A 27,752-nucleotide genomic window follows, 5' to 3' on the forward strand; every position below is an offset into this window, starting at 1 on the left:
ACACTATGACTTTCCAGATCCCTCCAAGTCACATACCATCCTGACTTGGAATTATATCGCTGTTCCTTCACACCTCGTCAAAATCCTGGAACTCCTTTCCAAACAGCAGTGTGCATACCCATACAATCCGAGGACTGCAACAGTTTGAGAAAACAGCACACGATCAATTTCCTCTGGGCACTTAGAAATGGGCAATAAATGATGCCCATGTCCCCTGCACAAATAATGGCACCCAACATGTCCCAATGCAAATGGCCGACATGGAAATATCATTGGAGCTTACAACACAAAAGGAGTCGAGTCCAATTTGTGTTACCAACTTGCAAGAGGAGTATATCTCATCAATTTGATGTGTTCTTAATGAAAATTGACCAGCTTCCATCTCCCAGACAATTTCTACTGTGTGCACATTTGGACAGGACAAGAGATGCCAAAGATAGTTCACACTGTAAATTATTAGCAATTATTATATGGATCACAGTAATTGGAACAATAATTTAAATGGATTTGTTGTTATTAGAATTTGTTGTGAAGCAAGGAGCTTGACTGAAGGTAGGCAATCAAATGATTGTATCAGGGACTGCAGTAATAGGGAATGTGGAATTTTGGTGAGTGAGAATGGGCGACATTTCTCCGAAAGCTCTGGCAATTAAGTACACAAGTGGTCAGCACTGCTATGTCCCTAGCAACTCCTCCTCCTACTTTCAAACCAGTTCACTAGGTATGTGATCTCTGCCATACGCACAAAACATAAATACACTGTTGACAGGTTAATAGTCGAAGAACAATTGACAGCAAAGGAACCGGTCTTTGAGCATTGTGAAGTTTTACAGCACATAACTATCCAGTTGGTTAGTTGTGGGGTGCACTCCTCTCAACAGTGGATGTGTTTTGAGCCTGCTGACTATCTGCTCAGTGATACTTTTGGACTTGTTATGATTCTAGCAATAAACCAGCTCTGCATCTGTGCCAGAGTTGCTGATGAGAATCACAACTTGTTAATAAAAGGGAGAGCTCATCAAGCAGCAGCCAGTGTATGTCCTGATGACCCATTGAGAATTAGGGCAATGTAAAGAACTGGTTCCGGGTGAATGATGGCCATGGCAGAGCACTGGGAACTGATCTACATAATGGGCCACTTGAGGTCACAAAAAAGCTATACATTGAGGGACTGGAATCCCTTTCTATTCAGACAGATACTGGGATGATGGTAAGGAGTGTGCCAGAAAACGTAGGTGCAGTCTGTGTTACTTTCGGCCTGGAGAAAGCTAACAGTGTGGTGGCTGTCTAACATTTTCTCATTCCATGTATTGTTAAACCAAGGCTCCATGTGCCTGTTCAAGTGATGGTAAAAGATCCCATATCAATATTTCAAAGTAGGGGAGTAATTGGTGGTGTCCTGCCCAATATTTATCCTTACTTGAAATCACAAAATAGACTGATCATTGGCACAATGCTGCTTGTTGGGGAGTTGATGTGTGAAACTTGGCTGCACGTTTCATATTATACCAATGTCCACTCCTCAAAAAACTTTTAGTAGCCCTGTAAAGCCAGGAACCTGGAGAGATTGAGTCACTGAATTTATTCAAGGCCGAGTAAGGTACGGTTTTAATTGACAAGAGATTCAAGGATTATGCGGCAGACAGAAAAGAGGAACTAAAACCACAACCAAATCACCAATGGTCTTATTGAACGGCAGAAGGGGCTGCTCCTGCTCCTATCTTTGATGTTCATTCCTAACACTAGCAGGGAGCTGTTGCCAAAAGTCCCGCTGTGGGACAGCCACAAGTAAGTCCCAGCCACAAGTAAGTCCCAGCGGTTACCCAGCAGCCTTAGGGAACAAAGCAGCAACTCCGGAGCAGACAAGCTCTTTCATCAGCATGGCTGCAGGGTCTTTTCATACCAGCTGAGCTTCGCAAATACAGCCAGATGCCCACAGGTTCCTTCTCCTCTGCCAGCGAGAAGGATGCGAACAATACAAACATCATTACGTTATTTCAAGAACAAATTCAAACAAGACGCTTTTCAACAACCACTGGGGCATCTCATTCCTCAGTGTTACTGGGAATGTCTATGCCAGAGTCATAATAACAATGTTTCTTTGTCTAGACCTGGAGTTCAATGTGCTTTCTAAGCTGGAAGGTCCACAATAGTCACGATCTTCTCATCAGCTTTAAAAGAAGTGCAGACAGCAGCAAACAGCACACTACCTCATTTGCTTTTGTGGATCTCACAAAAAGACATCGGACACCATGAGAAGGATACTGGAGAAAATCAGCCAATCTCCAAGCTTCTCAGCCTCAAACCATTCTTCCATTATAGCTTTGTAGGTCAAAGATGGAGTGAACCAGATGCATGATAGCAAATCTGTACCTGAGTCCTCCTGACCTACGTTTTTCCTACCAAAAGGAAAGGGGGGACCTCTATAGAAAATAAGGCTGAAACTCCTCAATCTATCAAGACCAAAAGTCAAGAGGGAAGTGTGGTATATCCTAGTAAGAGATCTTCCTTGTGCTGTCGATATGACAAATGTTGCTCAGACAGACTCCCAGCTCCTGAACTATACTGGATTGTGTCTCCCAAGACTGTGTCATGTTCTCCCTCATCATCTGCCAAGAAAATTGTGTATATGGACACTTTGCCCACGTTTAGACTCAACAACTCACCAATGGTAACAATGAATAAATTCTAGTTCCTGCAAGCTATTGCAACAGAAATCCTATCTGTTGACAAAGGGCTCAGCCTGTTCATTGGAAAGGCAGCCTCCAACTCTGGGTGACTAACAGTGGCATGGAGAAATCACAAACTGACCCACAGAATCAAGAAACCTACCTCTTACATCCTTAGCACATGGGTCTGTACCAGCAAAGTCAGGATAACCAAGAGAAATGGCTCAAAAACTTCCACCACTAGTCTCCATGACATCCTTGATATCACATGGAAAGTCAAAGTAATCAATGAGCAGCCCTTTCTAAAGCAAGCATGTCAAGTATATTAGCACTGCACAAACACAGTAGGCTTTGCTGGTTTGTTACATGCATAAAATGGAAGATTTTACATCCACTGTGATGTGTCAAGAGACTAGCAGCACAGCTGAAGCTCCAATTCAGGGATGCAGTCAAGAGAGACATGAAAGTCTTAATATCAATTTTAACAAATGGGAAACTCCAGCTGATAATCGACACAAATGTCAATATTGGCAGGACAGAAATTCACCGTCATCATGTCAGAAGCTTTAAAGCATACATCAGCCCTGCATCAGCAAAGATCATTCCACACCACCGACAAGAGACATCATGTGTGGCACTGGTGGCAGACTTTGGCATCCATCAAAGGAAATGCAGCAGATGGTCCTTCTTCACCTTCCCAAGTTCCTGAGGCAGCATTCCCATCATCTCACAGATGAAAGGATGCCAAATAAGTCAAGCTATGGAGCTGACCAATTTCACAGAAGTTATTTTCAATATGCATAAAGCTCTTCTTTAAATAGGCAAGTGAGGTTTTCTCAGACATGCAGCATGCCTTGACCCTGGGTATCTCGTGAGCATCAGGATCCAATATGACAGGCTTCTGGAGTGAAAGAAGTGTACATGTGCTGCTGCTATGTCGGCCAGAGAGGCACCCACTTTACATGGAGCATGAACAAATGTCTGGGGAGCATCTCCGATGAAAGGGAGAAAGCTGAGCTTTGAAAGTATATAAATATAGTTTTTAAAAAAGGACTACCTTCCTTCACAGGCAAAAACATGGAAAATCACTTTGTGTTACCAACAGTATGTCAGCAGCCTAAATATATTACTGACTGATCATTTTTTACAAGTCACAATCTTTGTAGTGTCAACCTGTCAGAGGTCAAAGGGGAAAACATGCAAGATTCCCAAATCAATCTGGCTGTAGAAACTGTCTCATTTCATTTCAAATTACCTGCTGCGCCTGCAGTCTGGGACAAACTGCCTGTTCTCATAAAGCATGACAACTTGGGTCGAGCTAATGTGATCATTCATAATGGACAAGTCATGTGGTAGCTCCTATTAACTATTTTTAAACCAGTTCACTGAGGTACGTGATCTCTGCCAGAAGCACAAAACATAAATACACTGCTGACAGGTTAATGCCAAAGGACAATGCCAAAGGGATTTGAAACTTTGTAGCTTTATAACAAAGTTGACTCTATTTTTCTTGGCCCCATCACAGAGAAAATGATTCAATGGAATACATACATTGATTTTCATGTTGATTTGGAAAATAACTTTGGGGACTTTTATAGTGAAATATTTATTCTGTCTATTTTCTGTTTCTTCTTTCAGAAAACCACATATTGATTGACTAATTAATGTATTGACCAAGTCATCTATCTTCATTTATCAAATCAAGACTCAGTTTCCAAACAACCACTAATTGTTGCTCTTCGAAAAGCCGCTGGAACTTATTCAAACAAACACTTCCAGCTAATAATTGCTTAGCAGGAAGGTTGAAATTAAGCATTTGCTTTGTTTCAGATCAAGACTTCTTTGTAACAGAACCCTGGTGCAGGTACATAACCCTTTATCCGAAATCCTTGGGCCCCGTTGTTTTTCAGAATTCGGAATTTTTCGGATTTGGGAATAAATGACATTTTCAGCGAAATTTTTAAAAATTACCAACAGCAGATGTACATGTGACTAGTACGAGCATTGAGACACAACTGACGCCAGCTAGTGCTTGGCCACGCCGCCATGTCACATCTGAGTGACATGGTTCTAGTGGCTGTGGAGTTGGGTCACCTGTCCGCACGCCAAAATGACACTCCACACTTCACGATGAAAAGTTTCGCATTTCGGAGCTTTTCCGATTTTGGAATTTCAGATAAAGGACTGTGTACCTGTGGTAATATTCTGGTGAAATTACTCTATATTAATTGCACCTTCTCACAAGTGAACATTCTTTGCACTTAATGTCCTGGATGTTATGGTTGTAATGATGGTGTTATTTCACACTAATATGTACATCTGTTTTTTCTTTCGTTCGCTGTAAAAAAATCTTTCATCAAGCTATGCCTTTCTGTTAACAGCAAAAATATCATAATTAATGCCAAAGAAACTAATCTGGACATGGAAAAGAGTATTTGGATATTTGTGCAATTAGAGATTTCTCCACTGTGAAAAGTTCTGCCAGAGTTAGAAATTCAGGCTCCTTCAAGTGTTAACCAGAACAGCTCCAGAATTGATTGAGGGTAGGTGATGCTGATTGGACATTATTCTTGTGGTACAGTGGGACTGTCTCTGCCTCTGGAACAGGAGGCCCAGGTTCGTGTCCCAGCTGTTCCAGAAATGTGTCATAACATGTCTGAACATGTTCATTAGAAATTATCCATACCAGGAGCAGCAGTAAGCATGTACTGAATCTTCTGGGCTCTTGTGGTGCAGTAGTAATATCCCTCACTCTGGGCTGGAAGAAGGGGGTCAATTCCCACCTCGCCCTGTCATGATATGTCAAAACAGATTGATGAAAAATATCAAGAGCTAGTTTCTAGAGGAGATGATGGTGCAGTGGTAAAATCACTGGATGAGTGATCTAGTTGCCCAGGCGAACACTCAAGGACACAGGTTCAAGTTGGAGTGTGGAATCTGTTGGAATTTTGATATTTGTTATTTAGTTGTTCAACTGGGCAATTTGGTGGTGGGTTTTTCAAAAGAACAGCTAGGTTCTTTTAGATAACCACAGGTGCCGGGGTGTATTAATATCACTATTTTGATTTAATCTCCTCCCTCTTTTTGTTTTGGTTTGTGTCTTACTGCCCCTGGTGGTACATATTGGTAAGTTTTGTGATGGGTTTTTTTTCTTCAAGAAAGGAGCTGAGCACAACTTCAAACTGCCCACATCTCTTCCGTGGTGAGCACTGTGATCCTTGGAAAGGGAAGACACAGTGTCTACTGGTAGCTTTGCAATGTTTTGCATTAGGTGGACCTCGCCAATGCAGATGGTGCCAATGCCGCTAGGTACCACACCAATACAAACTCACCTCTGCCACCCCCCTGACTCCACTTCAGGCCCACCACATTGATGTAGGTGCTGCTGATGCTGCAGGGTCTTGTACTGGTCCAAATCCGTCTCCACCACCACTGCCATGAATCGGCACTAGACACAGACTCCTTTGGGAACCCAAATTCGCCTCTGCTTCAGCAACCATCGGCGCTAGGTAAATGCAGAAGTTGTCGGGAGCCTAAACTCTCTCTGGTGCTGCTGCCACTCACCAACCTCTATAAATTGATTATTTTTCCTCCAATAATATCAATAATTCCTCATTGTTATTTTGCTTATAAACTTTAATTATATCAAGTAAAAATGTGCCCAGATATCTAAGCATCTATTATGCACAGTGGCTAAGTTAAGGAAAAGGCTAACAACATTTTACTTACTGAAAAGTTCAGAGCTCTTCTTCTTTCTTTTAGTCTTTTGATTGTACTCCTTATCTGAAAAATGATAAATAATATGATAGTTAAAAGAATAACACAGATTGTAACTCTTTGGTTCCACAACATCTAAATTACAGGAAGAAATCATTCTCAACGAAAATCCTAACGTTTTGTATATTTTACTTGGTGGTACATGAGTATTTTATTGTCAAGTTGCATTAGTACAGGAAGCGGTGACACAGTGAAGCCTGAAATAAAATTTTAAAGGCGACCATGATTAACTTCAGGGCGAGGTATGGATAGTGGAAGACTTGTGTGAGATGCACAGAGCAGATTGGATATTAAGAATGTAGTTTCAAAACAAAATAATGCAGGGACAACACCGAGAGGAGCAGGTAAGCAGACAAACCCCAGGCAGGCAGCAGCATCTAGAGGGGAGGGTAAGCAGACAAACCCAGACAGGCAGCAGCATCTAGAGGAGAGGGTGAGCAGACAAACCCCAGACAGGCAGCATCTAGAGGAGAGGGTGAGCAGACAAACCCCAGGCAGGCAGCAGCATCTAGAGGAGAGGGTGAGCAGGCAAACCCAGACAGGCAACAGCATCTAGAGGAGAGGGTGAGCAGGCAAACCCCAGGCAGCAGCATCTAGAGCAGAGGGTGAGCAGACAAACCCAGACAGGCAGCAGCATCTAGAGGAGAGGGTGAGCAGGCAAACCCAGACAGGCAACAGCATCTAGAGGAGAGGGTGAGCAGACAAACCCAGACAGGCAACAGCATCTAGAGGAGAGGGTGAGCAGACAAACCCCAGGCAGCAGCATCTAGAGGAGAGGGTGAGCAGACAAACCCCAGACAGGCAGCATCTAGAGGGGAGGGTAAGCAGACAAACCCCAGACAGGCAGCAGCATCCAGAGGAGAGGGTGAGCAGAGCATCCTCACATCACATATTTTGAAAGGTAGAGTGAACCGTTACAATCACAGGAAAGCTATAATCTAAAAACTGAAATAATACTGATGCGGTAAATCAGAAAAAAATACAGAAATTGCTGGAAAAGCTCACAACTCTGGCAGCATCTGTGGAGAGAAGTCAGAGTTAACATTTTGGGTCAAGTGGCCCTTCCTCAAAACTCCTCAATTCTGAGGAAAGGTCACTTGACCCGAAATGTTAACTCTGACTTCTCTCCACAGATAACTGCCAAATGTGCTGAGCTTTTCCAGCAATTTCTGTTTTTGAAAGCTATAATCTGTTGGTTGGTGAGGAATTTGTAGAGTACTGTGTCCAGTTCTGGTCACCTTGTTCTTGGAAGGATATTAATAAGCTGGAAAGGGTTTAGAAGAGATTTACCAGGATATTTCCAGAAAAATGGAGGGTTTGAGTTATAGGGAGAAGCTGAGTCTTTTTTCACTAGAGCATAGGAGGCTGAGCGGTGACCTTATAGAGGTTTATAAAATCATGAGTGGTATAGGAAAAGTGAATGGCAGGTGTCTTTTCCCTTGGGTGTGGGATTTCAAGACTGGGGCATATTTTTAAGATGAGAGGAGAAAGATTTAAAAGAGGTATGAGGAGTAACCCATTTTATATAGTGGTGTAGAATGAACTTCCAGAATAAGTGGTATTTGCAGGAACTGTTACAACATTTAAAAGACATTTGGGTAAGTATGTGAATAAGAAATGTTTGGAGGGATATGGGCCAAGTGTAGGCCAGTGGAACTAGTTTAGTTCAGGATTATGGTTGGCATGGGCTGGTTGGACTTAAAGGTCTGTTTCTGTGCTGTATGACTCTATGACTCTCTAACTGCTCTTACAGATTGTGTCTGATGTACTGAATTTAAGAAAAATCTTTTTAGAAATTAAACACAGTCTGTTACTACTGAATTAAATAATCATTTTAAGACACTCTAGCAGAAGGAAAGCAATAATGGAGTGTAGGTTCACAATGCACTTTCAAGAGTAACTTATTACTTAACTAAGACTGAACAAGAATTGGAGAGCCAGTAATGTGTTGTGCATATAGAATGTGGATGCTCCTGGATGCATGTGAGATCCAGGTTAAACCTATCTCTATTTCGTGTTTGTATCTGAATTAGGGTCAGCTCAGAGTTTGAGAGTCTGACAGCAACACATCAGGGAGGTAGTAGGTTATCAGGACACATTGTTCCAAGAGGCAGGCACACCCCTTAGGATAGATTTGGAGATGCCGGTGTTGGACTGGGGTGTACAAAGTTAAAAATCACACAACGCCAGGTTATAGTCCAACAGGTTTAATTGGAAGCACACTAGCCTACGGAGCGACGCTACTTCATCGAGTGGCAATCACTTGATGAAGGGGCGTCGCTCCGAAAGCTAGTGTGCTTCCAATTAAATCTGTTGGACTATAACGTGGTGTTGTGTGATTTTTTACCCTTAGGGTAGGGTCTTCTGGTTTGGTCACTAGTCATGGGAAGCAAGCTGCATGGGGCAGCTAAGGAGAACCAGAAGGTTGGAGTGTCAGAGCCTCAGCATTCTGTTTTCAATTCATGGGATGTGGGCTTGGCTGCTTGGCCATCATTTGATGTCTAACACTCACTGGCCAACAGGTTTGAGGGACTTTTAGTTTGTTTGGATGAGAGTGAGGGTTGTAGCATTGATGAGCTAACTCACCATGGCACCATGGTAGAAGAAGCCATTCCAGTGGGAGAGAGCAAAGAGGACTGTAATGGTAGTGGTGGTGGGCGGTGGTGGTGTTGGGGGGTGGGGGGGGGGTTGGGCAGCATTGTGAACAGGTTTATACTGTTCTCTGCAGCAAAGGGTGAGAATACAGAATCTGTGTTGCCAACCCAGCGTCAGGACCTGGGACCTTTGCTCGGAGAGGAACCTGCAGTGGAACGGCAAGATCCAGTCATCATGGATCCTCTAGGTACCACAACATAGATGGGACAAGGCAGGAGGTCATTTTGAGGAACTAAGCATCAAATTCAGAAGCAGAACACCTAAGATAATAATAGCTGAGCTATATGCAGATTGGCAGAGGGCAAATAAGATTGGAGAAATGAATGTGTGGTTCACAAAAAGGGTGCAGAAATGGGTCCTGTTCATGGAACACTGGCACCAGTACTGGAAAAAGTTGGGATTGGAGCATTGGGATCCCAAATTGTAGTGGGAATATTGTTCCAGCAAGCCATGTAAGTAGGGAAAGATTTTAAACTAATTCGTGGAGGTATGAGAGCAAATTTGGGATGATGTGGTAAATCAAAGAGCATGGGATGAAGCAAGAGAGAATGACACTAGAATGGAAAATCATAAATAGTCCTTGATGGAAAGGGTTAGAGAGGACAATTCCTTAGTGAATCAAAAGATAAGGCAAGAGGTTACAAAAAACTGACAAAACAAATGGTTCTCTATCTGAATGTACATTAGCATTCTAAACAAAACAGGTGAACTGATAGTGCTTACTTACTTGTATTTGCATGATTGAATAGCCAATACAGAGACATAGCTGCAGGACCGGAATTGACTCGGACCGGGATCGGGACATTTCCGAACATCAGGAAGTTAGGGGAAGATGAAGCAGTGGCTCCGTTAATCAATAAAGGTATTAGCACTAAGGGCCAAACTACTTTTTTTTGAGGGCTCCTCTTGAGATTTTTTTTGTGAGGGTGACTTTACATTCTCAGGGACTACGTTTTCCATTCTCACTAATTTATTATTAGGTGATGCAGTTACGTAAAACCAGAAGACCACAAAACCTGGAGAAGACATTAGGCCATTCAGCCCATTGAGTCTACTCTGCCATTCAATCATGGCTGATAAGTTTCTCAGCCCCATCCTCCCACTTTCTCCCTGTAACCCTTGATCAACAAGATATCGCAATCTCAAATATAGAGAATGGCCTGGCCTCCACAGCCTTCTGTGGCAGTGAATTCCATAGATTTAGCTCTCTCTAACTGAAGGATTTTCTCATTACCTGCATTCTAAAAGGTCTTCCCTTTACTCTAAGGGTGTGCCATTGGGTCTTATTCTCTACTACCAATGGAACCATCTTCCCCACATCTATACCTCCCTTATATTTGTTGAATGGGTAACTTGGACACACACATGAGCAGAATTAGAGTCATTTGACAATATTTCAATAATGATCAACTTCCCATTAAACTAAAAGCCACAACACACAAGTAAAGCGCTAATTACTTGCACATCAGATATAAGTAAGCAACACATTGTCTTCTACTTAATTAATATACACTTCTACACACAAAAAGCCAACACTCCAAACTTACATTCCACAGAATGATGAGATTGCAACCAATATGTTTCCATATGTAAAAAGCTGAAACATTTTAACTTGACAGTTACTCCATTTTATTATTTAAACAGGGTACCTGAAGTATCAATCTAATTTTAAATTAAGCAATTAATCCAGTTTCCAATTCAGTGCGACCCATTACATCTTTTCCCCCAAGTATAGTAACTGGAGAATTTACATAACCTTAAACTTGGTACTCCTCATTCATTGACAGTGAATTCTTACCTCAGCTAAAGGCAGCCCTGCTCCTGGCCTCAGCTAATATCAGTATCTAACTTCAGCCTAGGCGAATGGCTCAGCCTCAATCTCAGCCATACCTTGATCTCAATTTGGCTTCTCATGCATTGATGTCACTTCCATTTGCTGCTCTGCCAGTCACAGGCTGCTGCCAGTGATTAGAGCAAGTTCCCGTCCATTCAGTTTACAGAGGTGACTTTTCTCTGATTGATTGCGTCCACGAGCGAATTTAACAGACTGGCTTGAGACATCTGAGAGTGCATCCACTTGCCACTCCCCTGATTCCTAGCCATGGATTAGCACACTTGTAAGTCCTGAAGAAGGGTTACACCCGAAATGTCAACTTCTCCACCTCATGATGCTGCCAGGCTTGCTGTGTTCTTCCAGCCTCCTGCCTGTCCATTTTGGATTCCAGCATCTGCAGTTTTTTTAGACAGTACCCTACAGCGCAATGGAGTATTTATGAGGGCCTTTCAGAAAAATACAACAATAATCATGGAGGATTTAAATCCAAATATAATCTGAAAAAATCAGATGGGCAAAGATAGCCTAGATGAAGGCTTCATAGAGCATTTTCAGAGTAGTTTTCTTAGAGCAGTGCATTCTGGAACCAAACAGAGTATAGGCTGTCTTAGACCTGGTGTTGAGCAATGAGAAAAGATTTAGTAACTACAACGTAGTGAAGGGACCCTTTGGTGGCATTGGCTGGAAATGAGGAAGTAGACGGGAGGGAGAAACTCAAGGAAATTACAATCACTAGGGGCATGGTATTTATGTTTATGAGCAAATTAGTGGAGCTGAAAGCTGACGAATCCCCAAGTCCTAATGAATTTCATCCAAGAGTCTTAAAAGAATAGGCTAGTCAAGGTGGTTGATGTACTGCTTTTGATTTTGCAAATTTCCAGTAGAGTGCATCGGAGGCTGAGGGGTGACCTTATAGAGGTTTATAAAATCTTGAGGGGCATGGATAGGACAAATAGAGAAAGTCTTTTCCCCGGGGTGGGGGAGTCCAGAACTAGAGGGCATAGGTTTAGGGTGAGAGGGGAAAGATATTAAAGGGACCTATGGCGCAACTTTTTCACTCACAGGGTGGTGTACGTATGGAATGAGCTGCCAGAGAAAGTGGAGGCTGGTACAATTGCAGCAGTTAAAAGATATCTGGATGGGTAGATGAATAGGAAGGGTTTAGAGGGATATGGGCCAGGAAATGGGACTAAATTAGGTTGGGATATCTGGTCGGCATGGACGAGTTGGGCCAAACGACTGTATGTCTCTATGACTCTCTGTCAAATGTCAGTCTTTTATTCAAAGGGGGAGGGAGACAGAATGCAGGAAACTACAGGCCAGTTAAGCTTAACATCTGTCACACAGAATACATTATGAACTATTATTAAAGATATTACAACAAGGTACTTGGAAAAGTTTGAAGTACTCGGGCAGAGTCAACATGGTTTTGTGAAAGGGAAATTATTTAAAATTTACTGTGGTTATTTGAGGAAATGACATGTTCTGTGAATAAAGAGGAACTGGTATACTGCATTTGGATTTTAAGGAAATATTCAGTAAGGTGTCACAAAGGTTATTACAGAAAGTAAAAGCTCATTGTGTGGAGGTAATATATTGGCATGAATAGAAGATCGGCTAGCTAACAGTTAACTTGCCAGAATAAATGAGTCATTTTCTGTTTGACAAGATTAGATTAGATTACTTACAGTGTGGAAACAGGCCCTTCGGCCCAACAAGTCCCCACCGACCCGCCGAAGCGCAACCCACCCATACCCCTACATCTACCCCCCACCTAACACTACGGGCAATTTAGCATGGCCAATTCACCTGACCCGTACATCTTTGGACTGTGGGAGGAAACCGGAGCACCCGGAGGAAACCCACGCAGACACAGGGAGAACATGCAAACTCCACACAGTCAGTCGCCACTGGGCGACTGTAAGATGTAAGAAGCCACTGGGACCACAACATTTTACAATTGATATAAGTGACTTAAATGAAGGGACCAAAAGTATGATAGGTAAATTCGTTGGTGACACAAAGGAAGATAACAAAGTAGGTTGTGAAGAGAATGTTACAGAGGAATATAATTAAGTTCAGTGACTGGATAAAGATCTGGCAAATGGAGTACACTGGTCGAAATGTGAAACTGTTCATCGCAGCAGAAAAAAATTTAAAAAGCACAATATCTAAATAGTAAGAGATTGCAATTGTGGAGTGATTTGTGGCCGAGTGCACAAATTAGAAAAGTTTAGTATACAGGCAAAGCAAGTAATGAGAAAATTGTGATAACTCTTTTAAGGCCTATACTGAATCACTAATTAATCTCCTCATAGAGTTTGTTGAATTTGAGCTCCCTTGGTAATAGGTAATGGCCTGACCAGCTGGAATTCCTTACCTGAGTAGTGTCTTATAGGCCAGACCAAAGCCCCTCAAAATATATTTAAAAGATAGCTTAGACTCCAACAATCTTTTATAATTTTAAAGATGTTGTGTTCCGGCTATAATTGGATTGGTCAAACTAACAGGCTTGAAGCAAAACATTTTATTTTTATGTTATAGTTAAAATACAAACAAAAGAAAGAATTGGAATAATTTAACTCTATTAGAAAACTTAATAGAATAATGGTTTATTTAACAACTGAAAAGTAACTGTTCTAATCTAGTAACATTCCATCAACACACCATTGGTAAAGGCAAATTCAGTAAAATAGATTGTCTCACATGCAATTCTAGCAGCAGGAAGAGATCCCCAGCTTTAGATGTAACACAGGAATAAGAGCTTCCACATCCAGCTTCAAGATCCCAGCAACTGCTGAAAGCTAAAACTAAAATCCTGGTTCATTTTCAGCTCTGTGGGAGCTTGACCCCACCCTTTCATGTTGCTTTTATTGTTTCAATTTTATATAAAAAACAAAGCTAGCTCAACTTGGAGCAGATAGCACAGCTCCAAGTTTACAACACTTGCTTTAAAATCAAAACGTGAGAGAAAAACTCCTTCCTAAAGGCACATCTTGTAACACTTGTGGCGCACCGGTAGCACATCTGACTTCAGATCAGATGCTTGGGTGCTCAAATCACATTAGGCTCATAGCATTTGACTGCAGCTCAACTGCCTGAAATTTATATCCAGACAGAGCTTGTTTTGGGGGCTCTCTTGTGACACAGTGGATGAAAGTCTGGCAAATGGAGTATATTGAAGGCCTGGTTAAAATCCCACCTGCCCCAGTGGTATGTCATAACATCTCTGGTCAGGGTAGTTAAAAATAAAATCAGTTAAATAAAAAAATTAAACAGATCATTAGGGGCCCTCTTGTGGTACAGTAGTATTGACTAACCCCTGGACCAGAGGCCTGGGTTTAAGACCCCCTGTTCCCAACATGTGTATTTTTTTCTAACCAATTTTTAAAAAAAGATTCTTTTAAAAATTAAGCAGATTCATAAGGCCCTCTTGTGGTGCAGTGGTAGTGACCCTATTCTTGGGCCAGGATGCCTGGTTTCAAGGCCCATCTGCCTCAGAGCTGTGTAATATTTGACAGGTTGATTAGAAATGATTAAAATATAGCAAATCCAGGGCCGTTGGGGTGCAGTATTCTTACCTCTGACTCAGGGATGGGCCTACCGAACGGTCTATCCTGCGCTAGGAGTATTCTATGTATTCTAAAAATAGTGGCTCTACTTTAGTGGTCAATAATAAACAATGTGCCTTTCCAACTGGGCTTCCTGAGTTGTTTTTTTTCCCAGAAATCCAATGGTTTTAGTATTTATTGTCAATGGAATTGAAATCAAAAGTAGGGAGGATTTGCTTCAGTTCTACAGGACATTGGTGAAATCATATCTGGAATACTGCGAACAGAATTGGTCACCTTATTTAAGAAAAGATCTAAATGTATTTAAAGCAGTTCAATAAAGGTTTATTATTAGAATATGTGGTTCAGATGAGTTGTCTCATGTGGATAGGTTGACCAGGTTAGGTTTGTATCCAGGAGAGTAAGAAGAGACTTGATCAATACCTATGAGATCCTACTGAGGTGAATGTGGGAAGCATTTTTCTTTTGTGAAAGAATGTAGAAACAGAGGTTCCCATTTTAAAATAAGGAATTGCTCTCATTTAAGACAGAGACAAGGATATTTTATTTCTCTCAAAGGTCATGAGTCTTTGGAACTCTCTTCCTCAAAAAAACACTAGAAGCACTGTTCTTGAATATTTTTAAGACATTGACACTGACATTCTTGGTAAGCTAGAGGCGAAAAGTTATCAAGGAGCCTGGAATAACAATTAGTCATGTTCTTATTAAATAGTTGAACAGGTTTTGAGGGATGGAGTGATCTATTATTGTTCCTAATTCACACCTGGGAGTTGTCAGATATATCAGCATGGACTTTCTGCATGCTAGTGGAAAGGACCCCTACATCTCAAGTCACTGCAAATATGCACTTTGCTTTTTAGCTGTGCATCCATTAGCAGATTTTCTACAGATTCCTAATTGGGCGTATTTCCAATGTGATTTGGAGGTGCCCTTCCCCTGAATTCAGCCAAGGGTTCTTAAGCTTCTGGAGCCTTCTCAGCCTCAATAGAATTGTACCAAACTGGTGGCCTGTTGCAATAGGGGTAAGAGGTAGCTGCAAACATGCTGATGGAGAAATACAGCATTCTTCATGTAACAGTTTTTATTTTTCTTTTTGTAGATTCTGAGTATAGCCACTCTCAATGAGCACTTGCACAAGATCTCCTCCTCCATGATCACCACATCCCCGCCCCCTCCCACCCCATCCCCCTCCACACACACCCACCACCACCGAGTTAATATTGGATGCCAGGGCCTATAATGGCACACAGCATGCAAAGATAGTAACAGATGGAAATGCAATAAATGCAAGCTGCATTTGTTAAACCTTTGTTAAAAGACAATCTCTCCATCCAGGGATTATCCTACTGAAACATCTCTGACCTGCTGCCAATGAAATAACGTCATCCCTTGAGTAAGGGGATCAAAACTATACACAGTGCTCCAGATGTGGTCTCTACCAGCACCTTGTTCTGTTGCAGTAAGACTTCCCTCCTCATATAATTCAAGCCTATTGAAATAAGGGCCAATATTCTATTAGCCTTCCTGACTACCTGCTACACCTATGTGTTAGCTTTGTGTTTCATGCACAAATACCCTCAAATTCTTTTATGTTGCAGCTTTCTGCAGCTGTTTACCATTTAAATAATACTATCTGTTCTTTTGTTCTCCATTATAAGACTACACATTTTCCCACATTAAATTTCATTTGACAATCTTTTTTGCCCATTCTCTTAACCTATCTATCGCTCTGTAAACTGTTTATATTCTCTTCGCAACTTATCTGTCCACCTCTCTTTGTATTATCTGCAAATTTGACTACAGTATATTCTCTTCCTCCCTCCACGTCATTATTATATATTTCAAATAGTTGTGGCCCCAGTACTGATCCCGGTGAAACCCCTCTGCTTACAGGTTGCCAACCTGAAAAAGAACCTCTTATCCCCACTCACTGTTCCCTGTCCATTAGCCAATTCTCTACCCTGGTCAATATATTACCCCCAAAACCATGGGCTCTTCGGACTTAATCTTTTGTGATGTACCTTGTTATATGTCTTCTAGAAGTCCAAATACAACACATCTACTAGTTCCCCTCAGTTCACTCTGGTTGAGAATTCTTCAACAAACTCAAATAAACTAGACAGCTACTATTTCTCTTTTGCAAGAATCATCTGTGGGAAAAGCAGAATGTTCCACAAAAACAAGTTTACCCCGCATCAGTTCAGAACTGTGATTTGCACATAATGTCAGATTGTTTTGTAAAATGAGGATTATTATTCAAATACAATAAAATATCTAAAAACATTTTACACTACCCTATTGTGCAACAAGAAATGCATCTAGAGACGTGTGAACGAGTGTTTGAAGAGCACCACCCGACATTTCCACTCACATTGCGTGGTGACACACTGTGGTAATGAAGACAATTTTGCATTTGAGCCACATCAAAAGGGAGGAAAATCACTTGCAAAGACAATAGAAATTTTACCACATGAAACTATCATGAAAACAACATTTAGACAATGTAAAAACAGCCTGAAAAATCCTGGATAATAACAAAATGTGTTACATAATGGTCACCATTCATCTAATTGAATTACTGATGCATTCACTCTCACAGGAAAAATGACATATTCATAAAATTATTGTTATTTGTTTCTTTAACTTATGGAGTTCCTCTTAAAGCTTTCTTTCCTCATGGAAAATTCAGTACTATTCATCTTGAAGTAAAATAAATTGTTGTTTGTGTCAGCCCATGTAATAAAAAAAATCAAATATTAGTTTTAATAACTGGACAACAACATCCCAATGCAGAAATATCCTTGATGAGACTAGTCTCAATAATAATGCTGATGCAGATGATGCAATTGCTGATCGTGTACATGAATGGGGCAAGGAGAGTGTTTTAATCACCGATCCAATGAGTAATCATTCATTCCTAATTTTCATCATGAAGACTAACACACAATGTTGTATCATAGATGTGAAGTGGGTTTTAAAATAGTGACATTACAAAACATAAATAATAACAGCTGGCCATGTCACTGAAAAAGAAATTGGAAGTGACACATAGACTGTGAACACTGAGGAGATGGCTGCTTTGGGCTTTAAGTGATCATGTGTCACAAACAGCTCACAGAGGCACTCAATTTGTACAGCTTGTGTACTCGAATATTGACACAAGGCTGGAAGTTGTAGCTGAACAGATTGAAGTTGTATGCGCCCAGCTGAAGGCTTGCCAGCAGTTAATGAACGGGAACAATAGGCTGTGCAGATGTGGGTTATCTACTACAGAGATATAGCTCCTAATATAGTGAATCGTTATGGTGCCATACCTGCTTGAGTGTGCAGAAGCAATTTATTCCACATCCATCTTACTTACCTTGCCGTCCAGAAAGTATTTCATTCATTTAAAACATGATTTTTTTTTTGTTTTCTTTCAATTGTTGATCACTATACGAACTGCGATAGAGAGATTTGGAGGGGGTGGAGTAGGGGGGGGAAGGCAGACACTTCGCTGAAAGGTTACAAAAGCAATATGATTTCATGTTCCCATTGGTCAACATTTTAGAGCCAAGAGAGGCTCCAGCTTTGGTAAATGCAGTGAGTAATTTTTGAATTCGGATAATTTTAGTGCATCCTTAACGAGGCTGAAAAACTCAGATAATCAGGGACATGAAGAAGGACAGAGCACTACAGTGTAAACTTTATACATATGTAAGCTTTCACTTTCAAAGACCCACCCATTATGTATAGTGCACCTTCAGCCAACAACCAAAACTTATGCATTAGAGTACAAGTGAGTTGCCAGGTAAAGCCCACCAGTGAAACATAATTACTGCCTAACTGATGACAACAATAACACAAGATGTGTACTCAGCTCAAACATAGTGGGCTGGTGGATGACTAGATCCAGGCACATCATCAGGAAGATCCAAATCTGAATTTAAGATTCCAATTGTGTGTGTCAGCCAAATTCAGGGATCCACTCTTTGAACTTTCACAACTAAAATGGATTGAGGTTCCTATCCATAGCCTCTGATAATCAGCCAGGCTTTGCCAGAAACAAAGACTGACCCTTCAGTTACTCAGGTCAGTATGTGGATCTGACTGAATGTAAATGAGCACTTGGACATACTTGAATATAACCCAGAAGATCCAATCATACTGATCAAGATTAACTGGGATCTGACACAGCTTTATAGTTTCTCTCTTCAGCCAATGATCACAGCTGACAGAAACTGCTAAGCATGTCGCAGGCAAGGCTGTACTGAGAGGAGTACCTAAAATCACCAACTTCCCGATATATGATATAAGTGTTACATTATTTTCTTTAATTATATTTATTGCTCATTCACACTCTTTAGGTTCTGTCAGGGAGAAGTGTGTACATTGCCCTGTGTAATGTCGTAATGTTTCACCGAGCTTCTAGTGTCAAAGATCTTCAACTATTTTGGATCTGCTTCTTAGTTTCTGGCAGAAAATCATGCATTTATTCAAAGGATAATGGCTGGAGCGGAAACCTGGAAAACCAAAGTGGCCTTCATTTACCACTCTTAATGGGACTGTCAGAATATTGTTAAAAGCAACAAAGGAACACATATATCTTCACGATTGAATTCATTTTTTAAATCAGAAGTGATCATTTGTAATAAAATACCAACATATACGTGGGAGAATTTGGTAAACATAATTTGGAGGCGTTTGAATAGAATGGAGATCAAGGTGACATTGAAGAGCTCTCAAGACCAGATCAGGTCAGAGATTAATCTGTGGCGACTTCTTTCTTATTTCTAAGCTAGAAACATAATACCTATTGAAGCCAATGAGAGCTCATTTTATGGCTGAATTGTAGGAGCAGCAACTCTGGACGAAACCTTCCTTTTAGTGGTGAAATCCGATTTGTAAAAGTTCTTCCAAGGTTTCTCACTGCAAGGCCCAGCAGGCTTTCTCATCTTTTCATTAATTGCCCACCATGCCCCCAGAGCGTCTCTCACATCGATTTCCGGCTCATCTTAACCCCTGTCTTTCCAAAGCAACTCTGTGCATATCCTGAAATTTTACGGCATTCCTTGTGCCCGCACCTTCTTTAAAAGGAATTGTGCTCCCAGCCAGGTGCTGTCAGTTCAGAGCTGCTCTGCACAGTTCCCAAACTTTGCCACAGACATGGCAGGCTGGGAAAATATGGCAACTTGCTTTCTGGGCAGGGTCCTGGAGGTCCTGTTGTGCACTCGATTCCCCCAGGACCACAGTGGAGGTCCGTGCCTGCCTGGTCCCAGGTTGCCACCCAGGTCAGCGCAGTCTCAGCTCTCTGGAGCAGTGTACATCAGTGTGGAAAAGATTTCCAAAGATCTTCCCCACTCCATTAGCATCAGTGTTTTGTTCTCCAATAGCTCATATTCAGTGCGTCTTTGCTGCTGTACCCTCCTCCCGCCAAAACTCATGCCCTATCATTCCTACTATTGCCTGTAACATCACCTCTCACTCGCTCTCACCCGTAACCAAGCTTGCATGCCCTCTGCACTGCCTTTTCACTCACCCATAGCATCTGTCTCACAAGAACCAACAACGAAAGTTGTACCACCCACTTTTGTCTCCCGTGACACCTGCCTCTCTCTCATTCCACGGGCAAAACAAACCACTATCGGGCAGAGAGACCCAAGATGCCTGAAGCAATGCCAGTCATTCAGCTCCTCACCCCTCTATGGGAGGATTCTCACTCAGTCGGCCCCAAGTAGGGCATGGACGGGTATCAGATGCTGCCTTTGACTTCCTGTGCCAGGAACTCCTGAGTTAAGGCCTACTGACAGTTGTAACAAGCTTCTTAGCTTTTCCTGGCCAATCAGCAAAGCAAGGCGTTAGTAATGAATGAATGATGAATGATTTATTTGTTGTCACATAAACAGAGGAACCTTGAATATCTAAATGGTATAGGCAGGGAGTATTTTGTTCGAATAATCAAATGTTTGGATAATTGAAGGCCAGATAACACAGTTTAGCCAAGCATTTGGACCTTGCGATCTTGTTCAGATACCCCGAAATTCAGATAATTGAATAATCGAAGTTCCTCTGTACCTTGAAGACACAATGAAAAACAGTAGCTGCGTAATAATAGCTGACCCTCAGTCAAAATGACAAGGAAGGCAAAGCAATAGTGCTATGAGCATCCAAGGGGAGTGAAAGTGAGTGAATGCTATGACAGCTAGTAAAGAACCCAGCCATATAGCTTGGTCCAGTTCATGCGCTGGGTGTGTAATCCTGAATGGACAGTATCCTTGCTGCAGCATTACAATGAGAGTTGCTAATGCAGCCCCCAACACAGCACTGATGTGCAGAAGTGACCTGGTCACTTGGAGCATGCGGTGAGCTGTCAGGTGCTCACTCTGGTTTCTTATCGACGTTTGTAAGATGAGATAATGATTCATTCCTGATTAAGGGCTTGTGCCCGAAACGTCGAATTTCCTGTTCCTTGGATGCTGCCTGACCTGCTGCGCTTTAACCAGCAACACATTTTCAGTTCTGCCACACTGAGGCCTGAACTTTATGGAGGATGTAAGAGCAGGAAAGGAGGCAAAGGGACCAGTGAAACATGAAGCCTGGCACTTGATTGTCGTTGTGATATTCTGCCTATGCTGGAGGATGCCTTCCCGCCCAGAGCCCAATTGTTCCACAGAATTGGTCAATTAAGGGCTGAGACTGCCCCAGGGGCAATGGTCACCACCCCAGCATGATGAAGTCTCTCCCATCCTTGCCAACCATTCTCTATTCGTCCTGGAGTTTGCTCGATGCATGGCCAGTCCCACTTAACTCACTGTAATGACTGCGTCCATCATGATTCCTTTCAGCTGGATGCAGTCTCAACTGTAACCACCACTACCAGTGGAGGTGCTGGAGCTGAGGAGCTTCAGGTCTGTGATTGGAGGCATGGTCTCATCCTTAAAGGAGCACGAACCCTGATGGCAGTTCATTCACAGAAGGCCGGGCCTGAGATCCAATCAGTGATCCCACAGACAGCCAAGGCATGGCTGCCTCGAGCTTTTCATCCCTACAAAACTCAGCCAAGTGTATGGCATCCATGGAATACCATTAAAGATGTACAACATTTCCTAAGGGGCACTGCACACTTTACAGCCCATTCTTCCACTCAGTTAGAAGCAGAGCTTCTTGTGCTATCTACCTTACATCCATGAAAGTCATGTAAAACCAGATATTTACATGTTGGACTGCACTTAGCATCTAAACCTCAATGAAGTCGGAAAAACTGCATTCGTAATTGAATACCTGCATAAAATGTGAAACAAGACATACAATACCATTCAACCTGACTGTCCTAGACTTCATTATGGTGATACCATTTTCACTCAGACTGTAGGACATTAGCGGTGTAGACAAGAGCAGATTAATCATTACCTTCATGAGTGAAGGAGCAGGTTGGAAGGACTGAATAACCTACTCCTGCTTCTAAGTCCTAAGTCCCTATCATGCGGTCGTGCCAGTTCTGTCACTTCCAAAGAACAAATTCTTTTATTTTGAAATGGAACTCCATTGAAAATACATTGTTTTCATCCCAAAAAGAACAATTATAGGAAATCAGGTTACTCCTGGAGCAAAACATCAATGGCATTGTGACTGTAGATATGGCAGAAGCCAAGTGAAATGGAAGTCAGACAATTCTCTCCTCTGTTCTTTTTATTCCTTTAACCTTACACATTCTATACGTTGACTAAGAACAGGCAAATGAATCTAGCAAGTTCCTACATATGCTGAAGATGTAACTATGACACACAATACTGTTGTTGTTTCTACAAATCCACCTCTTGTATCACTAAATCCTGGAGGTAATATATTTCATAACAAGAAATATTAAATATTAAAACATTAACTCAATAATATGATGTCTATGACTTATTTATGGGATCATATGTACATGGTTAAGTTCTCATAATTCAATAGTCAGGTTGAACAAAGTGTACCGCATACATTAAGAAAATGATGCATTGCTTATTGATCAAAAGGATACACAAATGTGAAACACATTGGTGAGATTACTCTAATAATGTTAACAATATACATTTTACTGCTATCACTGACTATGTGAAAGGTTGTCACTTAAAATATTTGCAACATGATGAAAAAAGTGAACTGACAACATTTCAATTGTAACACTGAAGACTTGTGCTCCAGGATTAGCTGTCTGCTGGCTAATTTGTTCCTAAACAACTACAACACGGCCATTTACCAGACAATATATCGAATTGCTTAGGTTTGCACTGTCCCCAAACCTCAGGACAAATCCAGTTCCATAAATAACACCAACGGCGCTAAAACATGACACGCTCTAAGCACCAATCTGCTCACAAATGCCAGGTTAGGGTTCTATTTTGGCCACTTGGCTTCAGCCTTCATTGCAGCCCTGGACCAAACACAGCCAAAATTGCTGAACTCCACAGGTAAGGCAAGATTCACTGCCCTTGACATCAAAGCAGCATCTAATAGCATTCAAGGACCCTTAGAAAAACTGGAATCAATGGAAAGTTCTCTGTTGTTTGCATAAAGTCTAGAACATAAAAAAGGTGGCTATGGTTACTGGAGATTGATCATGTCCTCCCAGGACAATGCTTCAAGGTTTTCTCAAAATAAAGTTTCCTAGATCCACTCATTATCAGCTGCTTTATCAATTACCTTCCCTTCATGATAAAGTCCAAGATGGAGATGGCCATGGGTGTCTGTATCAATCATAACTCCATAAATATTGAAGTAATTCTTGCTCTCATGCAGCAAGACTTGGACATCACTCAGGCTTGGCTCAATGGCAGGTGACAGTCATATTACACAATTCATTCAATGAACATTTCTAATAACAGAGGATTTAACCATCTCCCCTCATGTACAATGGCATCACTCTCATTGAATCCCCACCATTAGCCTGAGGCTACGGCTGGACCAGAAACTAAAGTGCACCAATCGTATAAATATTGTCGCTACAAGGGTAGGTTAGAGGCTTGGAATTCAGCCTCATACTTCCTGATTCCCTAAAGTCCACTTATCATCTAGAAGATGCAAGTCAGGAGTGTGGTAGAATACTCCCCATTTGCCTGGAGGAGTGCAACTCCAACTTCACTCAAGAAGTTCGGCACCCCAACTAGGATAAAGCATCATACTTGACTGGCACTCCCTTAATCATTCACTCCCTACATCCCCAGTTCACAGTGACAGTACTGTGGACCATTAACAAGATGCACTGTAGCGTCCCAAGATTCCCTCAACAGTATTTTCTACATTAGTGCACTCTATCATCTAGAAGGACAAGGACAGCTGGCTGCAAGCTCCCTTCTCCATGCCACACATTATCCCATCTTGGAAATACATTTGTTCATTGCCACTGGGACAAAATTCTGGAACTCCATTTGGAACAGCACTGTGGGTGTATCTACGTCCCAGGTCTGCAGCGGTTTAAGATCACAGCTCACCACCACCACCCTCTCCAGGGCAAATAGGGATGGGCAATAAATGCTGGCCCAGCGAACAAAACCCACATCCCATGAATGAAGGATTTTTTTTAAAATGTAAAATCCATAGAATCTTCAAAAATATACAATTAAATCTCAATAACGTTCTTGCTTATTCAGTCAAGAATCTCCAGTAACCATAGCCACCTTTTTTATGTTCTAGACTTTATACAAACAACAGATGAACATGTACAATGTTATTCAACATTCATAATATTAAATCATAAAGGAGGGGCGAACCAATTTTGTTCTCAGAAATAAAGGTAAATTCTGCACAATTACATGCTTATGTTTGAAAAATTAAAAATTCAGATTGAATGTCACTGTATGAGGTTCACTACTTCATACCAAAATGGATGAGCATTGAATTTTTCTGGTCATTCCTCTTTTTTTAATCTCACTGTTATTACCTCCTTCAGTTGTAGTCATCAACTGAGCTCCATCTAACCACTTTAAAGTTCACAATGGTAATTTTTCTCTTGTGCACAGGTTTCTTTATTTCATCTTTTCTTGCTGTTTTCCTTCCTATAAGTTGCTTGGGGGGATAAATATGGTGGCCCTGAAAATATAGGACATTAATTCAGTCAATGTGAAGCAGGCCAATTTCATGCTGGCTGCTAATTAACATTAATCATTTAATTATTTTGCCCTCTAGATGCAAGGTCAATGTTAGGGATCAAGCCTAAGGACCTAGATGCAGTGCCACAATAGGTTCAATGACCTTGGACAAGATCTGTGAGTACAATTTTAGATGTTGCACCAACTGCACCACTAGCTTCACACATTGGTCAATTCAGCACAACCCCAAAATCACACAACCTTCATCAGACAAAACGCATACCTGACAATATGTGCTCCACCTCCCCCTCAGAAATGTAACACTTGCAAATCCTACAACTAAATCTAAGGCAGCAGAAACTAAAGAAAGAAAGCACAGCTGTACATGCTGACCATTGTGGAGGAGACAATGTTATTCATGGTTGCAGTTAGGAACAGATGATGAAATTGAAGATAAACTAATCTTCTTCTTCAAATCTCACAATGTTGTACAATTTATAAACTGAGGATGATGCAAGTATGATCCTAGCGGTTGGTTCCCCACTTGGCTGCACACCACAGTTTTACCCGAGGATGCCTCTCCTCACAAACAGCTCAGAAATAAGACTTGGCCAGGTTGTGCAGGAAGAGTAGGATGACGGTGATGAAGAAACCACAGCACCGTCACTCAATTCCAGATATGTAGACCCCAGCTAAGATGCGAGCTTTGCACATAATTTAGAGTGCAGCATACAAGCAAGATCTATACGCAGGAGCCAGCTCGACAGAGGACAAGGTTACAAACAGGTTCTGCTGAGGAATGGAGTATGGACAGGACCACCAATGATATTCACACTGATTAACTTGGTGCAATAGCTGACCTGTCAGAAAGCCTGCATTAATGTCACAGGCCACAGAACAGTCCAGCACCAACCCGGGACAGGGCTATATGCAGAGCCTGGAGTCCATTTGTTCCGCCATGAATATAATGACCAGCTCCATCAACATGTTTGTGGACTCATCAATGATGCAGTGTCCAATGTTTGATGTCTCTGTTTCACTTGATGCTTCCACCAAACCTCTGGGAGTGGCAGCTCAGATGGAAGTCATTTAAGGTCTGTTTGCTGTCATCTCCGCAGAGGGCAGTCACATTAAAAAGGGGCCTGCCTGAGGAGAAAGACAGTAACAACATGGAACACAAACCTGCTGCTCTCTCTCCCTTCGGCAGCATGTCTCCTCTCACTGATGCCATTCCTCTCGTGGCTTGCTGTTGCTTGGTAACCAGAAGCAGGAAGGAGCTGGATGTATTTATGTGCATCACCATGACAACCTTCACAGCCAGTAATGATGTCATCCTCACTCTGCGCTGAAGTTGAAGGGGTGACAACAGTGAGGGGCACATTTTAGTGAGGCTTTCCCTGTGGAAGTGCAAATGAGTCCAATGCTGTTTCTCCCAAACGTTCAGGGCAGGGAACAGTTATTTGAACATCCTGAGCAGTTATGGGCTTCCTCTACAAATGCTTCCTGCTCCCTCTTGTCCTGTTTTGCAAGTCCTGCATTCATTGCCCCTGCCATGCTGTCATCCAAGCAAAATGCTCATTGCTCACCAATGCTGGGAGCAACTGGTTTGGATAGAACCATGCAGCTCCCTCAGCACCTTCCACATCACGCTGTGTAGAGTTTTGCATTTTTAAACAAACTATAGAAAGCACCCGATGCTTGCAGAATGGAAGCTACACTCACTCACTTGCAAGCAGTTGACAAACCTTTTAGGCTGTGCTGGAGCAGGGGTTTAGGATATTGTGGGGAAGGGTAGGGAATGAAAATGGGTGGGGAGGAATATGGTGGAACAAGGGAGAGTGGAATGGGATGGGTGGGGTGTTGTATTGTGGGGTAATGGATGAGGTTGGAGTGGGGCTGTTGGGGGGGGGGACAAGTTGGGAGAAGCGAGGGATGGAGTGTGAGGTTGATGTGGAATGTGAGGTTGGGGTTGAGTGTGGGTATGAAGTGCAAGGGTCCTTCCTGTATAAGAGAACACATGGAGTTCTGACTGCTACAACTGAAATACCAGCAGAGTTCAGCAACTTAAAAAAATCAAGTGCTGCATTTATTCTGAGGAAGGGTCACTGGACCTGAAACATTAACTCTGATTTCTCTCCACGGATGCTGCCAGATCTACTGAGCTTTCAAAGCAATCTCTACTTTTTGTTGCGACATCTGTTGTTGAGCTATACAATATTGCTTTCTGAAGCAATAGGGGGGAGAAGAAGACACAGTTGCATCGAGAATTCTTTGAGTTAAGGAAATTCTGCTGGACAGCAACCTTCTGAATGGTCGAGCTATATGTTCAAAGGTTGTATGTGCCAGGAGCAGCAGAGAGGTAGAAATATGTAGAGCCTGTAGACAGAAAGTAGCCATCTTTTCTCTCTCTCTCTCTCTTCTCCACCCACTCACTGACAGAAAAGGCAGAAAAATTAAGCGAGAATTCTAAAACAAGGAATACCTAGGTCTACATGATTGACCATCAAGGTGGTAAAAACAAAGACTGCAGATGCTGGAAACCAGATTCTGGATTAATGGTGCTGGAAGAGCACAGCAGTTCAGGCAGCATCCAAGGAGCAGATTGAAGAACAACTATCAATCTAAAATCTACTCACAACAATGTGTCATTACTGAGAAAATCAAAAAGAATAGGAGAAAGTAACTTCCCACTTTGACATCTGCACTACTCTTCTACCTATATTTTATGTTCTATGTTCTATCTATATTCTTTTCCCGCCCATTGTATATATGTTAAACAATTTTTCTTTTGTCTGTCTTACTTGTGATTGGGTGCATGTGTTTGTGGGGTTTCAAAGGATATAGTTGCATTGGTTAGAAATCTTTTGTTTTCAACAAAATTATAGAAGTTAGGTGTCATTTTATGGTTACTGGTGAAACCCTGGGGAAACTGTTCTTGTCCTGCGTAGGAGTCAGTCAAGTTGGTCATTGTGGTAGTCTCATTCGGATTGTATACAGGTTGTGATGGCTTGTGGAACAATGGGGTTTTAAGTTTTGATACTGGCTGGTTTGTCATGATTAACTGCACTGATTAAGCAACTTCATTTGCTGAGATCCAAAATGGCAGCAGTGGTGTAAAAATCAACATTGCACATTGGTCAAACAATCATTAACATCTTTGGAGATCATTCAGGGCACCCAAACCAATGGTCTTACCATT

General features: G+C 41.8%; 1 protein-coding gene across 1 annotated transcript in view; it reads right to left on the minus strand.

Annotated features, from left to right (window-relative positions):
- The window catches only part of LOC132818497 (adhesion G-protein coupled receptor D2), a 180,500-nt gene that overhangs the window by 17,197 nt on the left and 135,551 nt on the right, over window positions 1-27,752 (minus strand). Inside the window, exon 18 of the mRNA XM_060829557.1 lies at window positions 6,399-6,452. Coding sequence (XP_060685540.1) covers window positions 6,399-6,452 — 54 coding nt within the window. The remainder of the gene's footprint in view (window positions 1-6,398; window positions 6,453-27,752) is intronic.

This window comes from Hemiscyllium ocellatum, chromosome 9 (genome assembly GCF_020745735.1).
Source record: "Hemiscyllium ocellatum isolate sHemOce1 chromosome 9, sHemOce1.pat.X.cur, whole genome shotgun sequence".
NCBI lineage: Eukaryota > Metazoa > Chordata > Chondrichthyes > Orectolobiformes > Hemiscylliidae > Hemiscyllium > Hemiscyllium ocellatum.